The sequence below is a fragment of the Schistocerca nitens genome, chromosome 4, assembly GCF_023898315.1.
Source record: "Schistocerca nitens isolate TAMUIC-IGC-003100 chromosome 4, iqSchNite1.1, whole genome shotgun sequence".
Classification (NCBI taxonomy): domain Eukaryota; kingdom Metazoa; phylum Arthropoda; class Insecta; order Orthoptera; family Acrididae; genus Schistocerca; species Schistocerca nitens.
The window spans coordinates 863,428,530-863,448,087 of NC_064617.1; the positions used below are offsets into that span (position 1 = coordinate 863,428,530).

A 19,558-nucleotide genomic window follows, 5' to 3' on the forward strand; every position below is an offset into this window, starting at 1 on the left:
GAATTAGTGAAGTTCGGTGGCAGGAAGAACAAGACTTTTGGTCAGGTGATTACAGGGTTATAAATACAAAATCAAATAGGGTAATGCAGGAGTAGGTTTAATAATGAATAAAAAAATTGGAGTGCGGGTTAGCTACTACAAACAGCATAGTGAAAGCATTATTGTGGCCAAGATAGACGCAAAGCTCATGCCTACTACAGTAGTACAAGTTTATATGCCAACTAGCTCTGCAGATGATGAAGAAATTGATGAAATGTATGACGAGATAAAAGAAATTATTTAGGTAGTGAAGGGAGACGAAAATTTAATAGTCATGGGTGACTGGAATTCGTCAGTAGGAAAAGGGAGAGATGGAAACATAGTAGGTGAATATGGATTGGGGGGAAGAAATGAAAGAGGAAGCCGCCTTGTAGAATTTTGCCCAGAGCATAACTTAATCATAGCTAACACTTGGTTCAAGAATCATAAAAGAAGGTTGTATACCTGGAAGAATCCTGGAGATACTATATAATGCTAAGACAGAGATTTAGGAACCAGGTTTTAAATTGTAAGACATTTCCAGGGGCAGATGTGGATTCTGACCACAATCTATTGGTTATGAGCTGCAGATTGAAACTGAAGAAACTGCAAAAAGGTGGGAATTTAAGGAGATGGGACCTGGATAAACTGAAAGAACCAGAGGTTGTAGAGTGTTTCAGGGAGAGCATAAGGGAACAATTGACAGGAATGGGGGAAAGAAATACAGTAGAAGAAGAATGGGTAGCTCTGAGGGATGAAGTAGTGAAGGCAGCAGACGATCAAGTAGGTAAAAAGACGAGGGCTAATAGAAATCCTTGGGTAACAGAAGAAATATTGAATTTAATTGATGAAAGGAGAAAATATAAAAATGCAGTAAATGAAGCAGGCAAAAAGGAATACAAAAGTCTCAAAACTGAGATCGACAGGAAGTGCAAAATGGCTAAGCAGGCATGGCTAGAGGACAAATGTAAGGATGTAGAGGCTTATCTCACTAGGGGTAAGATAGATACTGCCTACAGGAAAATTAAAGAGACCTTTGGAGAGAAGAGAACCACTTGTATGAATATCAAGAGCTGAGATGGCAACCCAGTTCTAAGCAAAGAAGGGAAGGCAGAAAGGTGGGAGGAGTATATAGAGGGTTTATACAAGGGCGATGTACTTGAGGAAAATATTATGGAAATGGAAGAGGATGTAAATGAAGACGAAATGGGAGATAAGATACTGCGTGAAGAGTTTGACAGAGCACTGAAAGACCTGAGTCGAAACAAGGCCCCGGGAGTAGACAACATTCCATTAGAACTACTGATGGCCTAGGGAGAGTCAGTCCTCAATCCCAAAAAAAGCAGGTGCTGACAGATGTGAAAATTACTAAACTATCAGTTTAATAAGTCACAGCTGCAAAATACTAACGCAAATTCTTTACAGACGAATGGAAAAACTGGTAGAAGCGGACCTCGGGGAAGATCAGTTTGGATTCCGTAGAAATGTTGGAACACGTGAGGCAATACTAACCTTACGACTTATCTTAGAAGAAAGATTAAGAAAAGGCAAACCTACGTTTCTAGCATTTGTAGACTTAGAGAAAGCTTTTGACGATGTTAACTGGAATACTCTCTTTCAAATTCTGAAGGTGGCAGGGGTAAAATACAGGGAGCGAAAGGCTATTTACAATTTGTACAGAAACCAGATGGCAGTTATAAGAGTCGAGGGGCATGAAAGGGAAGCAGTGGTTGGGAAAGGAGTGAGACAGGGTTGTAGCCTCTCCCCGATGTTATTCAATCTGTATATTGAGCAAGCAGTAAAGGAAACAAAAGAAAAATTTGGAGTAGGTATTAAAATTCATGGAGAAAAAGTAAAAACTTTGAGGTTCGCCGATGACATTGTAATTCTGTCAGAGACAGCAAAGGACTTGGAAGAACAGTTGAATGGAATGGACAGTGTCTTGAAAGGAGGATGTAAGATGAACATCAGCAAAAGCAAAACGAGGATAATGGAATGTAGTCGAATTAAATCGGGTGATGCTGAGGGAATTAAATTAGGAAATGAGACACTTAAAGAAATAAAGGAGTTTTGCTATTTAGGGAGTAAAATAACTGATGATGGTCGAAGTAGAGAGGATATAAAATGTAGACTGTCAATGGCAAGGAAATCGTTTCTGAAGAAGAGAAATTTGTTAACATCGTGTATAGATTTAAGTGTCATGAAGTCGTTTCTGAAAGTATTTGTATGGAGTGTAGCCATGTATGGAAGTGAAACATGGACGATAACTAGTTTGGACAAGAAGAGAATAGAAGCTTTCGAAATGTGGTGCTACAGAAGAATGCTGAAGATAAGGTGGGTAGATCGCGTAACTAATGAGGAGGTATTGAATAGGATTGGGGAGAAGAGAAGTTCGTGGCACAACTTGACTAGAAGAAGGGATCGGTTTGTGGGACATGTTTTGAGGCATTAAGGGATCACAAATTTAGCATTGGAGGGAAGCGTGGAGGGTAAAAATCGTAGAGGGAGACCAAGAGATGAATACACTAAGCAGATTCAGAAGGATGTAGGTTGCAGTAGGTACTGGGAGATGAAGAAGCTTGCACAGGATAGAGTAGCATGGAGAGCTGCATCAAACCAGTCTCAGGACTGAAGACCACAACAACAACAACATCCATCTGGAAGCCTAAGAACTTCACAGATGGAAACTCATTCAGTATCTTCCAATTGATCTCTACTTCTGGTACCTCTAAGAAAACATCACTCACAGATTAGGCCTTAGACTTTTTCTAACAGACTGTCTGATTTCTGCCTACAAGGCAGTACGAGGAGTGATCATGGGACACATGATCAACTTGTTACCAATCACTTCTGTCATTATGAGCAATAGATAAATCCTGGTGATGCTGCTACTTCTTCTTTATTCAAGCAGCTCCTCATCTGCCCTCACAATTGCTGAATTGACCTCGTATCAGCCTCCCTATATCAGAAAGAGTCTGAGAAGGTATCTTGGGGCCAGGTGTTCCTGCACCAAAGGCTGCGATGCTTACCATTCAGCTATGGAAGTGGTCTTTAAGTACCTGTAAGTCACTTTTATCTTTTTGTAATTGCATATCATGAGCTTTTGTAAGATTAAGAATTAAACTGTTAGCTGTCAACCAGTTGTAAGTCTATTCCCCTACTTTATTGGGCACGTTATTCTGGAGCAAAACCAAAACTGGACAAAATTAATTCAAGGTGGCCTCAACCAGCAGTATACAAGGTGTAATCAATATTTAAATCATGACATACATTGATCTCCCAGTTATTTCTACTCACTCATTGAGAGATTGATGATTTTTTTAAACTGAAATTTATAAACCGTTTGTTAACTGTGTAAAATAAGAGCAGTTGGGCTTTTAGACCAATTTTATCTGCATCTGTGTCACTTATATTAAAAATACTTAAAATATATTTTAAAACTTGTGAAACTTCTTGACAGATTAAAATTGTGGACCAGCCCAGGAGTCACACACAGATCCTCACCCTGTTCTCATGCACAGTTTTAAACTCCTGGAGGAGTTCACAACAGTACATACTCCACAATGAAGTGAAGGGTTAATTATCTAAAACATGTCTGGTAAACAGATAACATAAAAGAACTAGGGAAACCTGAAATACACAAGAAAATGAATTTGACAACTTAAACATTAAATGTCAACTGATAATGTCTAACCAGTAAATTTTTTTAGATAAAAATAAATACAAGAGAACAATATTCACCCCAAGTTTGTGCAGGAATGTAGGCAGTATTGTAATTCAGTACTCTGGATAAGAATTCAGATCCAATACGTACACATCCCGTTCCCCCGAGGCTCTGTATGCCAAAGGCCTGGAGACAAAATATTAAAACAAAACTATAAACTACCACAATTTGTAAGGAATATTGTAGTTAATATTGTAGTGTCTGTTTTTAATAACCTTTTTAAAAATATTTTCTATATTTACAGTTTACTCTTTTGGCAACATGCATTTACATTGTGAATTGTGTTTTATTCATCTCATGATGTACATTTGCAATCCATTTGGTTTGTGTACAGGAGGCACATCAAAAATTTATAAAACAGTTACAGTGATTTTTACATTCATAAATAATAACACTATAATAAATAATAAAACTATAAGGATATTTCAATGTGTACCACATTGTATCCAGCTCAAATTTCCAGTTTCTCCTGCATGAATTCATCCACTGCGTAATAACACTTCAGTGTCAGTACCTATATAGCTTTTTTTTAAGTGAACCTAAATTCATCTGCATCAACTTGTTCCCTTTTAATTTATTACAAATTTCCATTCCCATGTATTGAGGTCCCTAGGCACACAGTCTGAGGCTGTGGGTGGGTAGCATAAAATTTTCTTTATTTCTAGTATCATGTGAATGGACAAAATGGTTTTTCTCAAATAATTCATGTCTGGTGTACAAAAGTATAATAATCTCATACATTTATAAGGATGGCAGGGTTAATATTTTAAGTTTTCTAAATAATGTTTGACATGGTTCTTTGTGATTTGCAGTGCACATATTTCGATTGATTTTTTTTCTGTACTTTTAGTATCCACACTATGTTTGTCGAGTTACCCCAAAAAAACAATACCATACCTAATAATGAATTTGAAGTAGCTTGTATATGCTACTTTTTGTGTGCCCATGTCAGTTGCTGTTGATAATATTTGCATTGCAAATGCAAATCTGCTCAGTTTGTTTGCCAGGTATTCAATATGTGCCTGCCAGCTCAAATTTTTATCTACATTTAAACCTAAGAATTTGACTGAGTCAACTTCTTCTATACCTTGGTTGTTGTGTACAGTCTTAATCTGCTCACATTTTGACTGTTTGGTTTTGAACTGCATAACGTGAGTCTTAGATATGGTTAGATTCAACCCATTTAGCTGAAACCAAGTTTCTAAGGTACTGAGGGTACTGATCACAAATTTGGGAATTTTTTCCAAATCCTGATCTTCAACCAAGACAGAAGTATCATCTGCAAACAAAACTGATCGGGATCTGATATTTAATGGCAAGTCATTAACATAAAAGAGAAATAGGACTAAGCCTAATATGGAGCCTTGTGAAACATGTTGATATTTTTTTTCCAGTCAAAAAAATAATATGTGCCACTTGAAGAAATGCTAACTCTTTGCTGTCTGTTGGATAAGTAGGATTTAAGCCATTTTAGGGCACTGCCGCTAATGCCATACTTTTCAAGTTTGTAAACAAGCAATCTCTGTGTGGTGTAGAGCACCAAAAATATCGATATTTGTTCAGTGTATAAGTGTGCTATCTTTGAGGAGAGGGCTTTGGGAGGATGTTGGCTGCTAATGGCAGTTAGCCTCCGGACTTGTATCTGTGTAGAAGCGAAGTGCAAATAAATCTGTATCTGAGAGAACTCTAGTTGTTTACCTGCAACTATATTCTATTCCCTCACTGGTGACCCCGTTTTCGTGTAATATGCATCCGAGTTACAGCCCAAAGGTTATTTACATGCCTACCGCGTCGGGTTTCTTTGATCGCGAGGGCCGTTGTTCAGCTTCAGACAATGGCCTTTCAGCACTCACCGCCGCCCGGATTTCAGCAACAGCTCTCCAGCACTCCTGCCGTCGTAGTGGACATGCCGTAAGACTCTTCAGAATCCTTCAGCCCGAACATGCAGTGGAATTCATCGAGTGCCGCCAGTTTCTTCCAACTGCCAATGGTTGCGGACTCTGGCTTTGTTAGCCTAGACCTTTCCACGTGTTCTCCCCAGAGTGTTGTTCGGAACATTCCTACTCCCATGTCGAACGCACTATTCAATACAGTTCGTGGTGTCGAGCGAAGTTTTGCTACTTTGGAAAATCCAGTAGTAAATTCAAACTTGAATCAGTTCCCGCCACGTGTGTATCCTTTCGCGCCGGCTAGTCAACAGGTGCTCAGTGCTCGCCAAACAACAAATATCACAAGTGTGCATCCTAGTGGACATGTGTGGGATCCTTGTGTTGCTTCTAATCAAGTCAACAATTCTGTGCTGGACAGTAATTACCCGGACATCTACAACCAGCCCCACCACTCACGGTTGAGTAAATACAGTGTGCATAATGGACATTCACCGGCATACTTAAGTACTTGTGGCTTCTCTCCGAGCTACCATGTCAATGAGAATGCTCATTTTGACTATGATCCTCATACTGTTCGAGCATCCGTCACTTCTCAGCCACCCCCCTGGCGTCAAGTGAATTTCGCGATACCCGCATTACGGGACGCCAATAATTCGGACTCGCTATCTTCTGCATGCTCTACTTCCGTCAGAAGAAATAGGCGCACCTCCGCAGTGACTGCAATGCCGAATCTGTCGAAACTACCAGACTTCACCACTCACCCGGAGTTCTGGTTTAACCTGGTTGAGCAAACATTCAATGTCTGTGCTTTGGATGACGACGCACGCTTTGCCTGCCTCATGAACCATCTTCACAACCGCGTCGATTTCATTTATGATCTGATCAAAGCACCCCCCCCCCCTAGCAGGGAAGTATGCTGTGGTGAAACAGACGATACTGGAGCGCGTCTCGAAAACCAGGAGAGAAAATGTGCGACAGCTCATCTACGAAGAGCGTCTCGGCGACAGGTCTTTGTCCCAGCTGTGGCGGTGCATCCGTCTTCTCATCGATGAGCAAGTTATGCCTGATGACATGCTCACAGAAATCTGGACAGAAAAGCTGCCTTTGCCTGTCCAGACTGCAATCTCTGCGTATGAAGATAGGCCAGTAAATGAATGTTTATGCGCCACCGACAGAGCATACTCCGCCAGGCAATGTGAGCTCTGTGCATTGCATTCTGGACGTCACCACACTAAGAAGCTTTCTGACACCACGCCCTTGTCTGGTGCTGCTAATAACAAGATTGTTAAACTAGCCACCCTGCCTGCACCTTCAATTCCCCACAACGACAGTGCATCGGCCTCTGTGGAAGACTCTGGGTCACATACTCAGTCACCTAGCAACTACCCACAGGAGCACAGGCCCGCCCAACCTTACTGTTTCTTCCACGCAAGATTTGGGGAGCAAGCTCGCAAATGCCAGTCACTGTGTTCTTACCCAAACTCCAACCACAGGTAGTGCTGCGGTGCCACCTCCTGCGATGTAAACAACGGGCACCATCCAACGTTGCGTTCCGTTTCGGACAACAACAGTAAGTGTGGTCGAGTCTATGTTCGTGATTTACAATCAGGTGTACATTTTCTGGTAGACACTGGCGCAGATGTCTCTTTGCTGCCGGTTCACCTAGCAACCAATAAAGTGCAACCACACCAAACAGTACCTCGTGCAGTGAACTTGTCTACCCTACAGTGTTCGGGTTCTACTCTGTATACAGTGAAACTTTCGCCCGAGTGCAAGCTGGAGTGGACGTTTTTAGTGTCAACAATTGAAGAACCCATTCTCGGAATTGATTTTCTCAAGCACTATCATTTGTCACTAGATTTTGTGCAAAACACTGTGTTTTACCCCCCACTAAACAAACATACTCCTTTAGCTCCGCCGAGTGACAGTTCGGCTAACACCAAACATGTGTGCTGTGCTAAGAAGTGTTTAAACCTATCCTTGGAGCTGCAATCTTGGACAAACAAGTGGCTAGTGGAGTGCGCCAAGTCTTCGAAGTTGTGGATGGAACGTATGGAAATGCTGCTGCATCTCCGCAACATACACCACGAGTTGGCCTCCACATAACAATGCCTCGTGACACTACAAGCAGACGACTCATCGGCTACAGACAAGGTCAGTCCGTGCCAATCTGGTGATCCCATGCCCGTGCACGTTAACGACAATGTTGTGAACTTTGTAAACTGAGTCAGCACCCCCTCTTGTAATGACAGTGTATGCCCGAGTACTCCTGTTCCCTGCGTTCTGAATGGACAGTTAACTTCCCAAGCTCATGGCAATGAACTACGTCCATCTGCTGTTCGGCCACGCCCACTCATGCCTACAGCGCTCATAGCCGCACGGCCCGCTACCAAGAACCAGTGTACCAACCTCGCCCATGTTAACACACGTGTGGCCTTTATGCAGCCTACGAGCGGCTGGCACACCTGTACTTCCGTGCCCTCAGCGCCACAGCTTTGCCCGTCTGCCACCACCTGCTCCACTTCACGGACATCTGACTGTCATGCCACACCACGTATTGCAGTAGTCACTAATGGCACAGTTCATCGGTTACGTCTAACCGATGGGCCGCCCATATCGCAACGCCCACGCCGCCTCAAGCCGAAATTTATGAAAATTGCAAAAGAACAATCAGATGATCTATTACAAAAGGGAATAATTGAACCTTCTTGCAGTTGCTGGGCTAGTCCTATCCTGTTTGACCAAAAGAAAGACGGTACTTGGCGTATGGTCGGAGACTATAGGCGTTTAAATGCCCGCACCATCATTGATAAATACCCGGTCCCACACATTGTGGACTTCAGTCAAGCACTCGCAGGTGCAAAGTACTTCTCTGTTTTGGACTGTAAGTACGCATTTCATCAGATTCCTATGACTCTGGAGGATATTGAAAAGACTGCCATAACCACTCCCTTCGGGCTGTTTCAATACAAATTTATGCTGTTTGGGTTGAAAAACGCCCCCCAAATGTGGCAGCGTTTCATCAATCAAACTTTATCCCATCTAGACTTTTGTTTTGTATACATGGACGACATATTGGTTTTTGCTTCTACTTTGGAACAGAGTGAGGAGCATGTTCAAGTCGTGACAGATATTTTAGTAGCCACTGGTATGGAACTGAACAATAAAAAGACTCAATTGCACCAGTCATCCGTCACATTCCTAAGTTATGTTGTGTTGTCGGATGGTCTGACACCACCACAGGACAAGATCAAGCCTGTTCTCGAGATGCCACGCCCCCAGACCTATAGGGAATTACACAGGTTCATTGGAACAGTTAATTATTACCGTAAACATTTGCCAGCCGCTTCTGTGGTGCAGGCTCCTCTCACAGATGCTCTCGCTGACCCACAAACTTCTGGTACCCGCCAGGTCCCATGGACACCAGACATGGACAAGGAATTTAACGAACTCAAACAGCTGTTGGCCTCTGCTGACACTATTGCTCACCCACGTGTGGACGCCACAATGTTTATCACTACTGATGCTAGTGACAATGCCGTCGGCGCTGTACTGAGTCAGACGTACAATGATGTTACGAGCCCCCTGCAGTTTTTCTCAAAAAAGCTAAACAATGCACAGAAGAAATACTCAGCATTCGACAGAGAATTACTTGCAGTTTACGAGGCCATAAGACACTTCAGGACTGATGTTGAGGGACAAGATTTCTATGTGCTCACTGATCACAAGCCGTTGGCTCCTGCCATACAAAATCCTGCGGCTGATTCACCCCCGCGACACTTTCATCACATCGATTACATCTTTCTATTTACAAATGACATTCGCTACATCCGAGGAGTGGACAATGTGGTTGCTGATTTTCTCTCGTGCGTTGGTGCTGTCACAACCTTAATTGACTGAACGGACCTACCTCGGTTGCAATCGGCAGACCCCGATACCATGCAGTTAATTTTGGACCATAGCTCCTCTCTCCAACCGGTACGCTCTACTTTCCCTGGCATATCTGACTTAGTGTGGTGTGATGAATCGACTGGTACGTTGCAGCTGTTCATTCCTAAGCCCCTTCAATGCCAGGTCTTTGTCAAATTACACACATTAGCACACCCCGGTGTCAAAGCTTCCACCCGTCTGGTATCTGAACGGTTTGTCTGGAGAGACATGCGCCACGATTGTCAGTCTTGGGCCAGGGCATGCGTGTTGTGTCAAGAGATCAAAGTTTCCAGGCACACTTCCCCACCCCTTGGCTGTTTTGCCCAACCACCAGGCCGGTTTCACCATGTTCATGTGGACCTCGTAGGCCCTTTGCCCCCCTCCGAGGGTTTCCGTTACTTGTTTATGGTATTAACAGGATGACTCAGTGGGCTGAGGCTGTGCCTATTCTGAACATTACCTCTGAGACAGTACGTTGAGCATTCTTAGATTCGTGGATCTCTAGATTTGGCTCACCTGTTTACCTCACCACTGATCAGGGACAACAATTCGAGTCTTCAGTTTTCTCCGACTTATGTAAAATGTTTGGTACTGTCAAAATTTATACTTCCGCATGGGCTTGTCGAGCGATAGCATCACACCTTGAAGTCTGCCTTGCATTGTCATGACTCACTATGGACAGAAGCACTGCCCTTCGTGCTTCTTGGCCTTCGTGCAATTTTCAAGGAAGACCTCAAGGGTTCCGTAGCCGAGTTTATGTATGGCCAACCTCTGGTTTTGCCTGGAGAATTAGACACTCCCACCCCACTTCCATGGCCCTCTGAACTCCCTTCACTTCTTGAGCGAGTGCGCTTGCACTGCACCAAAATTCAGCCACCACCTCCGGCTACTCATACACCTCCGCACGTGTATGTACTGCACACGCTAGACTCTTGTGAGTACGTGTTTCTCAGAGACGACTCAATCAAAGCCCCGCTTCAGTCGCCCTACACAGGTCCTTACAAGGTCATCAAACGCTCCGAGAATAACATGGATCTCCACATAAAAGACTCTGTAACCACGGTCTCACTCAACCGAGTGAAACCAGCTTTCATGACATACATAAATTATCTGTTGTTGTAGATGGCGATATGGTGTGTGTGGTTCTCACGTGTGACAATGTTGTGGGAGGAAGGGCAGAACCTCGTGTGGTGTGCCACTTTAAATTGAGCACAAGTGCTGCGTGTGGCAATTTACGTGCCTTTGTTAGGCCTTCTGGCAAGGTGATTCTCCGCCTGCCTGCTGACGAAGTGCTACACCTCCACTCCAGGACGGGACATCGTATTCAGCCACCGGCGTCGCTTGCTGACTTCGCCATCGACATACCGGGTTTCACCCCCCAGTCTGCTACCCGTCGACTGCTTCCGTCTGACGTGGAAGAACTGTACCGCCTGACGTGGAAGAACTGTATGTTACCTTCCTAACTTCTCACCCCCCCATTCACAGGGACGTACTCCATACTGCGCAAGGGGGGGGGGGGTGGCTATGTGGTGTAGAGTGCCATAAATATCGATATTTGGTCAGTGTATAAGTGTGATATCTTTGAGGAGAGGGCTTTTGGAGGATGTTGGCCGCTAACGGCAGTTAACCTCCGGACTTGTATCTGTGTAGAAGCGAAGTGCTAATAAATCTGTATCTGAGAGAACTCTAGTTGTTTACCTACAACTATATCCTATTCCCTCACATGGTTTACAGAATCAAACACCTTCGTGAGGTCACAGAAAATTCCTGCCACCTTATTTCTCTTGTCTAATGATGTAATTATTTTCTCTATGAAACTGTTTTCTGCATCTATGGTGTTTTCCCCCTGCTGAGAACCAAACAGATTTTTTAGAATAACACAATATTTTGCAATAAAGTTTTGGATTTGTGCAACAGCAAGTTTTTCAGATAGGACTGGGAGAGTCAAGATAGGAAGATAATCTCCTATGATTTCTCTTGATCCCTTCTTGAAGAGTGGTTTAACTTCAGCATATTTCAGTACCTCTGGGAAACAGCCCTCTTCAAAACATTGATTTATTGTTTGAGCTGGTAGGTTTGCAATTCTTAGACTTTTGTCAGTATTCCATCCAAATCTGCAGATTTTTTATTTCTTAATCCTCCACAGAAAGATTTTCTTAATCCTCCACAGAAAGTTTTAAGAATTTTGTAAAGTTTTCAGAGTTTTCATTTAGGTCAAAGGGATTTACTTTGTTGTGATAATCTGTTACATCTACATCAGACTTTGCTACATTTATAAAGAATTCATTAAAGTACTCTGGTGTTTGAGTTGGATTTACAATGGCATTTCCTTCAATGTCAATTTTTGAAATTTCTTGGTTGCAGGCTTTAACACCTAACTCAGATTTAATGACTGACTACACAGCCTCTTATTTTTATAATTTAAAATTAGCCTGTTACTTGCCAGTTATTTTGCTGTCCTGCAAATCTTTTAAATATGGATTTATAGAGTGTAACATATTTAATGAAATCCATATCTTTATTTTATTTTAGTTCTCTGTGCAGTTGGCTTTTCCTTGCACTGGAAATTTTTATGCCCTGGGTAATCCACTTTACTTATTTGTTATTTTATTGCTGTAGAGCCTAGGTGGAAATGTTTCATTAAAGACAGCAAGAAAACTATTTAGGCATTTCTCAAAGTTTTCATCACTTGAGTTACAATGATCAAAAGACCATGTTTTCTCTTTCAGTTTCTCACTAAATGTTAGCAAGTTTTCTTTGCTAAAGTTCCTGCTCATATGGGTTTTCATACGTGAAATGTTCCTGTCTGTCTATGGCAGCTCAATGAACAATGCACAATGATCTGAAATACCAAGATCTAGACAAAACTTATGTACATCTTCAAATACATAATTAGTTAGAGCATTGTCAATACATGTTGCTGATTGCCCATTGTCTCTGGTAGATTCAAAGAAATTCAATGGCCCTCAAGCACATGCAGCAATATATTTGGTGGCATCTTCGATGAAAGAGTCTTTGGTGGTTAGGGACCACAGTTGTCCCCCTACCTTGTTGATAATCCAGGTTCCATCCCATCCATTTCTCTTGATATTTGTTGCAAAGGATCCTCAACGACATGCACCACAACTTGGTAGATGGGGTCACAGTTGCTTCTGCTCCTTGTTGTCAATCCAGATGTCATCCAACCCCATTCCATTCCTACATGCTGATTAAAAGAGAGAGAAATTTTGCAACAGTTCTTGTTGCACTGAGTGTGGTGCTAGTGTAAGAATTCAGGTTCTGCTATAAGCAGCAGTCTCATGTCTCATGGGCAACACCTCTGGCTGTTGATTGCACACATGGGGGTCAGCTCTGTAACTGAGAGCCAATGCTTTGTTAACTATAAGTGCCAACTGTATCTGCCCAATGCACCAGGTATCAGATACTTGCTACAGGCTTGCTCTCTCTTGAGCTGTTCTTTGGTTAAGGCAGTTTCCTTTATTTTTCTTGCGTTCTTTAATTCTAACCCTGCAACAGAAACTGGTGCTATGGCCTGGGCTTGTTTGGATTATTTCTGCACAATATTTCTCTGTACCCTGTGCCATGTTGCTGATCTAGGCTTATCATTGTTTGTGTCTGTATCCACTCCTCCAGAGCTTTTACTGTTCTACATTAATGAACTTTCGTCAATACAAACATAAAATCCCTGATGTTCGTTATTGATTGTGGTAGTTTCAAGTTGGGATAAGATGCAGAAAATAACTTTCAGTAGTTTAGATGTGTGAGTTCTATAAAGAAAAGACAACCCTAGTGAATGAATGAATGAGAGGAAAGTAATGATAATAGTTATGTTGCTAGTCATACGAATAGTAGTATTAGAAGTTGGCTGACTGGTTAAGATGTCAATAACAGGTTTGTACTGGTAGGAATTATTTTTCTTTAACTTGTCTTTTTTTAGCATTACTACATAGTACCCAGCAAAAATAATTTATTATACATAAATATGTGGAGCATATCATCTATTTTTCATTCAGATGAAAGGCTGTAATTATGAAGAAGAAGTGAATACATAAATAAAGCCTCTGAAGGTGTCAGAATAGTAACAGAATTCGATATATAGTGTCCTTTATCTAATCTGCAGTGTTCAGTGTTCCCTTAATACACTGACAGGTATGGAAAGTATGCACTATGGAGCATCAGTCTGATATTTACGGAACTTTGTGTAGATGTTTATCACTTAACAGGTGTTAAATGATTAAACTTTCATTTCACCCAGAACTGGTGTCCACTACCAACATCAGTAGGAGCTGTGACCCCCCAAGAGCTTGATACTCTATTGTATTCTTTGTGGCATGGCTGTAAACATCTTTAGAATCTAACTTGAAGAATTATTTGTCATCCCTGAAAAAGATGCTGAACGTGTTTATGAATATTGCTGGTTGGAAGTTGTTACGAAAGTATACACCTTCCCATCACATCATAGACATGCTTATGGGTGACAAACCAACTCAGGGGATTGGGCAGGCCAGTCAAGAACCTCTACTTTCCTCAAGACATTGTGCTGTGAACTGCAGTGTGGGTCTTGCATTATCCAGCTGAAATATGCCATTTGGTGCACTCGTCATGAAGGGTGTTACTACAGGACTATTCTTACATTCACTGTGAGCATTCCACCTAGCTTCAGTAATTACTAAATCAGTCCTTTTGTCATATCCAATAGCTCTCTACACCATGGTTCCAGGTGTCGGAGTGATATGGGTCTTGAGAACTGCTAGTTCCTGTGACCTTAAACAAGGCCGTCTGTGGACATGTTGGTGGTGATCTGACCCCCATCAGCAGAAGTGAGACTCATTTCTGGGCACCACAGAGTGACACTCAATGACTCACCTCGCTCTGGTTCTACACAATGCAATTCTATGTTAAAACTTCCTGGCAGATTAAAACTGTGTGCCCGACCGAGACTCGAACTCGGGATCTTTGCCTTTTGCGGGCAAGTGCTCCACCATCTGAGCTACCGAAGCACGACTCACGCCCGGTCCTCACAGCTTTACTTCTGCCAGTATCTCGTCTCCTACCTTCCAAACTTTACAGAAGCTCTCCTGCTGTGAGGACCGGGCATGAGTCGTGCTTCGGTAGCTCAGATGGTAGAGCACTTGCCCGCAAAAGGCAAAGGTCCCGAGTTCGAGTCTCGGTTGGGCACATAGTTTTAATCTGCCAGGAAGTTTCATATCAGCACACACTCCGCTGCAGAGTGAAAATCTCATTCTGCAATTCTATGTTATCTCTAGTATGGAGGCAGTATAAAGAATGCACAGGAACTCCAGATTGCAACCATCTTGCAGTACACTGTTCCCAGTGGTTCCTGGTGACACTCTGCCTGTAACCTCTGTTAGGATGTCAGTTGTTGCCATTTGTGTATTCACAGAGCAAATCAAACAATCTTATGATCTCCTTGTGGTGCAGTCTTTCTGAAAGGACCTGCAACTACCCTCCTTGTCACACTGCTGCCCTGAGTCCACCTCATCACCAACTGTTGTGCAGATACTGAAATGCTCCCAGTGACCCAGAGAGGTAAGCTATTTAGCCACTCCCACATCTGACAGTACAACATACACACAGCAGGCAATGAGCACACAACAGCAAGCCAAAATACAACTCCCTTCACCACATCACACAGCATGATCCCATGGTCCCCAGAGTGGAATAAAGCTGCTTGCACAGTGACAAGAGGCCAGTGCTGTATTCAGTTCACATGCATACAATGTACGCACTGGCTCAATGGCTACACTCTTATTTATGACCTATTCTGTGGTCTTATAATTGTTTTTTTTTTTTTTTTTACTCTGGCTGGACTTGTCGTAACAGTACAAGAGATTTGGGCTTCATTAGCAGAATTATAGTATTTAACAGTGTCCATTATTTGTGTAACTGCAGCCAATCAAATGTTTGTGATGTGCAACCAGCCCTCAATCTATACCAAATTTGTAACTAATTCTTTTGTTCAAATAAAGGGAATGGAAGCAACATTCCAACACATTGCACTGGAGCCAACTGTTTTTGCTCTCTATTGGTATTATGTTCCTATGTACCTCATGCCAGTGATTCCACCTTTCTCAGAATCTGAAAGAATGCATTAAATGACAAGTGTGTGTTCTCTGGGCCTGCTATATTTTGGTGTCTCCACTTGGAAAGTTTCTCTAACATTAGACAGACTCTCTCTCTCTTTATTCATTTTTTTTTTGGGGGGGGGGGGGGAGGGGTACTTTAGTCTGGTGACTGATTTTAGCATCACATGAAAGAATAAGCACTAGAGACCATCATAAGCAGGTTCCATCATTTCCTACAGTTTTTGTTGTTGCTAGATCTGAGTCACGAGACTCTTTTTTTGTGCAATATTTGCAAATATTTAAAGTTCTATACACTTAGTGCTGTATAATACACTGAAGCTATTTGGAATACATTGTCATTCTTCAGTTACAGATTGTTAAAGGAAGTAAACTTCCACTTTTCTTAAAAGTAGTTATGTATTCTGTGGACTGTTAAGCCATACTATCTGATCACCTGCACCATCTTGCATCTTATAAGAGAAAAAGGTCTTTTACTTTAGAGAATGTCAAATTTTCAAGTTAAATTAGTTTCTTTAAAGTGTTAACAATTTTACCTACCTTGAAAATGGAAATTTGTGGTAGTTTCCTAAACGTATTTAACTGGTTTTTATAATACTTCTGCTTAATTTGATTTATTTTACTGGTTATTGTTGTATATTAGAGTAATAATGTAACAGATAGGTGATTAAGTATGGTACTGACAAGATTTTCTGAACTGCAAGGCTTTTAAATTTCAGTGGAGTTATTGTTGCTAGGTACATGATCATGGTATATCTTGTAACACGTTTTCACATTTGGAAAAGCCTAAATTTTCTGGAGTAATTTTTGTAATTTCAGAAAAAGACTGCAGCACTTCAAAAGTGAATGAGACCATTTAGAACCAGAATAAGAAGATATACAAAATTTCTATTGCAGGTCTGGAATGTGTCCCAGATTGTAAACACTTTCCCCTACTGAAAATATGCTCATATAATGATAAAGTTTTAATCAGCATATTATACAGGCATGGAAATACTTAACTATCAGATTCATAGCGTTTGGTCAATGTGTTAATGCTTCAGCACTTTCCATTTCCTCTCTCTCTCTCTCTCTCTGTGTGTGTGTGTGTGTGTAATACAGGGAGAGAGAGGAGTCTATATTACTACATTCAAAAAATGTAGCTATAGGTGAGGACCATATGCAGTGACTTTCTGCCTCTGAATCTCACTAATTTAAGATGCCATCCACTCCACAATGATTTTCAGTATATGGCTGCAGATGTTAAAAGACTAATACCTGTTTCACACTCACCTTTCCCTGCCTCACAACATCACTTTCAGGTCCCAACAACAGGGCAGTTGCTGCTTGGCTGAAAGTGTCACAGCCCAGGAATGTCAAGTACTCATGGTTCCTTGTCTTGTCTTGACCCATAAGCTGCTCAATTCGCTGCACCCAGGGCATCACCCAAGGCTGTCCCTCATTGGTGCGATAAGCTGTGGAATAGAATCACAAATACTTTCTGGGAACAGAGAGTCAAGGAAAATATTGGAGACATGGTCCACAAACTCAACATGCATTATCAATCTCGTGAGCATCTGATTAGAGCGAAACCTGTTGTACTATGTGGATGAGTATGTTTATAATAGCTTTGTTTCTTAGTGCAATTTACTATTTGGTGTATCGTACTTGTTAATAAGGCTTGGAATTTTTTGCGTGCTGAAGAAGATGGGCTGACAAAACTGGAAAAAATGGACGTCACCAAAAATTCTTCTTTTGAAATTAGTGGAAGAGCTGATGCACTGGAAGCGGCTCAATCATATGTGTCACCTATCATGAGTGTGCCACTTGAGCAGACAATGCAAGAAGATGCTGCTTCATTTAGAACAGGATAATTCTGAGGTGAAGAATTAGCTATACCTCTGTTATGGCATTGTGGTTCAAGTGGTGTCACGCCTTTTGGGAAAAAAATAGCAATTGTGTCTGCAGGCCAATTTTAATCAAGTAATGCTATGTCATTTTCATTTCATTGCAAGTTCAGTATTTCTGAATGATTTTTTCTGGTATTATTTTGTATCATTGCATTTTACTGATTTCGCTCCAGTTGATACCATTTATTTATATTGATAAAAAGCCTAATCACCATGTGGCGGCAGAACACACACGTAAAAGAAGGTCGTAATTAGGCAGCCTTTTGAGCCAGTGGCTCCTTCTTCAGGCAGAGGGGTTGAAAGGGGAGGAAGTTGGGTGAAGGAAAACGACAGGAGAGGTCTAGGAAAAGGGGCAGATTTTGGGAAAGTCATCCAGAACCGCGGCTCAGGGAAGACGTACCGCACGGGATAAGAGGGAAAGCCTTATTGTTGGGGACTGCATCAGACGAGATTGGAAAACCTGAGAGCTTAAAGATGGAAGACAGAGTAATGTGCTAGACAGAGATTACTGCTTAAGCATCATGCATGAAATAATAAAAATGAAAAGCTAAGTGCATTGTACATAAGTGAGGTGGGAGGGGACGGCAAAAAATACACTGCTGGCCACCGTAAATGCAACACCAAGAAAGACAAGAGGTAGCACAACAAGATTTATTTTGTAGATAACATGTTGACCAAGTATCAAATGATTACGTTTACAGACGTCTGTGACATGTCGTTCCTGCCAGAATCAGTAGCCAGAGTAGCCGCCATTGTTGGAGATCACCGCTGCCACACGTCGCGGCATTGAGTCAAAGAGACGTTGGATGTGTTCCTGGGGTACAGCAGCCCAAGCAGCTTCCACACGTTGCCAAAGATCATCTGGTGTGGCAGCTGGGGGATGTAATCTGGGTCACTCGTTGAGCAACCATGGACCACATGTTTTCTATCGGCGAAAGATCCGGAGAGCGAGCCGGCCAGGGAAGCAATTCAATCTGGTTATTGACGAAGAACCTTTGGACAATGCGTGCCACGTGTGGTCGCGCATTATCCTGTTGAAATATGGCTGTGGCCGAGCCCTGAAAGTAAGGAAGGACAACTGGCTCCAGCACCTCGGATATGTAGCGCCAGCTATTTAAAGTACCGGCAATGCGTACTAGAGGCGTGCGAGAGTAATATCCAATACCGCCCCATACAATAATACCCAGTGCAAGACCAGTGTGGCGGTGCATAATGCAGCTGTCCAGCATCCTCTCTCCACGGTGTCTCCACACTCGAATCCGACCATCGTGGTGCTGCAGACAGAAGCGTGCCTCGTCAGTAAAGACGTCATTCCACTCTGCCGTCCACATCCGTCTGTCATCACACCATTGGCGATGGAGACGTCTGCGGTTCTGCGTCAATGGTAGACGAAGCAATGGACGTCTTGCGGACAGACCACTCTGCTGTAAACGGCGTCTAATGGTACGCGCAGACACTGGATGATGCGTTACAGACGCAATGTGCTGTGCTATGGTTCGGGATGTCACTGAGCGATCCGTCACTGCCATGGCCACAATTTGCCTGTCAGCACGTGCAGTGGTGCACCGAGGTGAATGCGATCAACCACGTCGGTCCGTCGTACCCTCCTGCATCCAACGGTCACATATCCACATTACAGTTGTTTGGTTACGTCCAACACGACTAGCGATTTCTCTGTATGATAATCCACAATCTCGGTAAGCCACTATCCTTCCTCTGTCGAACTCGGATACTTGATCAAAAGATGTTCGCTGTTGTCTATGAGGCATAACTGATCGTCTTGTGAAACAACCACAAGGTAAACACACGTGCCGAACGTACACTCGTCGAAATCGCTAAGCCTTAAATGGCGCTATGAGGTGGCGACACAGGCGCGCGTGATGTGCGTCTGCGCTGAAATTCTAATCAGTTGCATATCTCATCGCTGCAAACCCATGGTGTAAATTTCATTTGATTCGGATGCTTCCTTCAGGGTGTTGCATTTACGGTGGCCAGCAGTGTAGA

General features: G+C 42.5%; 1 protein-coding gene across 1 annotated transcript in view; it reads right to left on the bottom strand.

The window, feature by feature from the left end:
* Positions 1-19,558, bottom strand: part of LOC126252620 (aspartate aminotransferase, cytoplasmic-like) — a 94,561-nt gene that overhangs the window by 34,444 nt on the left and 40,559 nt on the right. Inside the window, exons 2-3 of the mRNA XM_049953521.1 lie at positions 16,938-17,119; positions 3,760-3,868 (exon numbers count right to left, since the gene is read on the bottom strand). Coding sequence (XP_049809478.1) covers positions 3,760-3,868; positions 16,938-17,119 — 291 coding nt within the window. The remainder of the gene's footprint in view (positions 1-3,759; positions 3,869-16,937; positions 17,120-19,558) is intronic.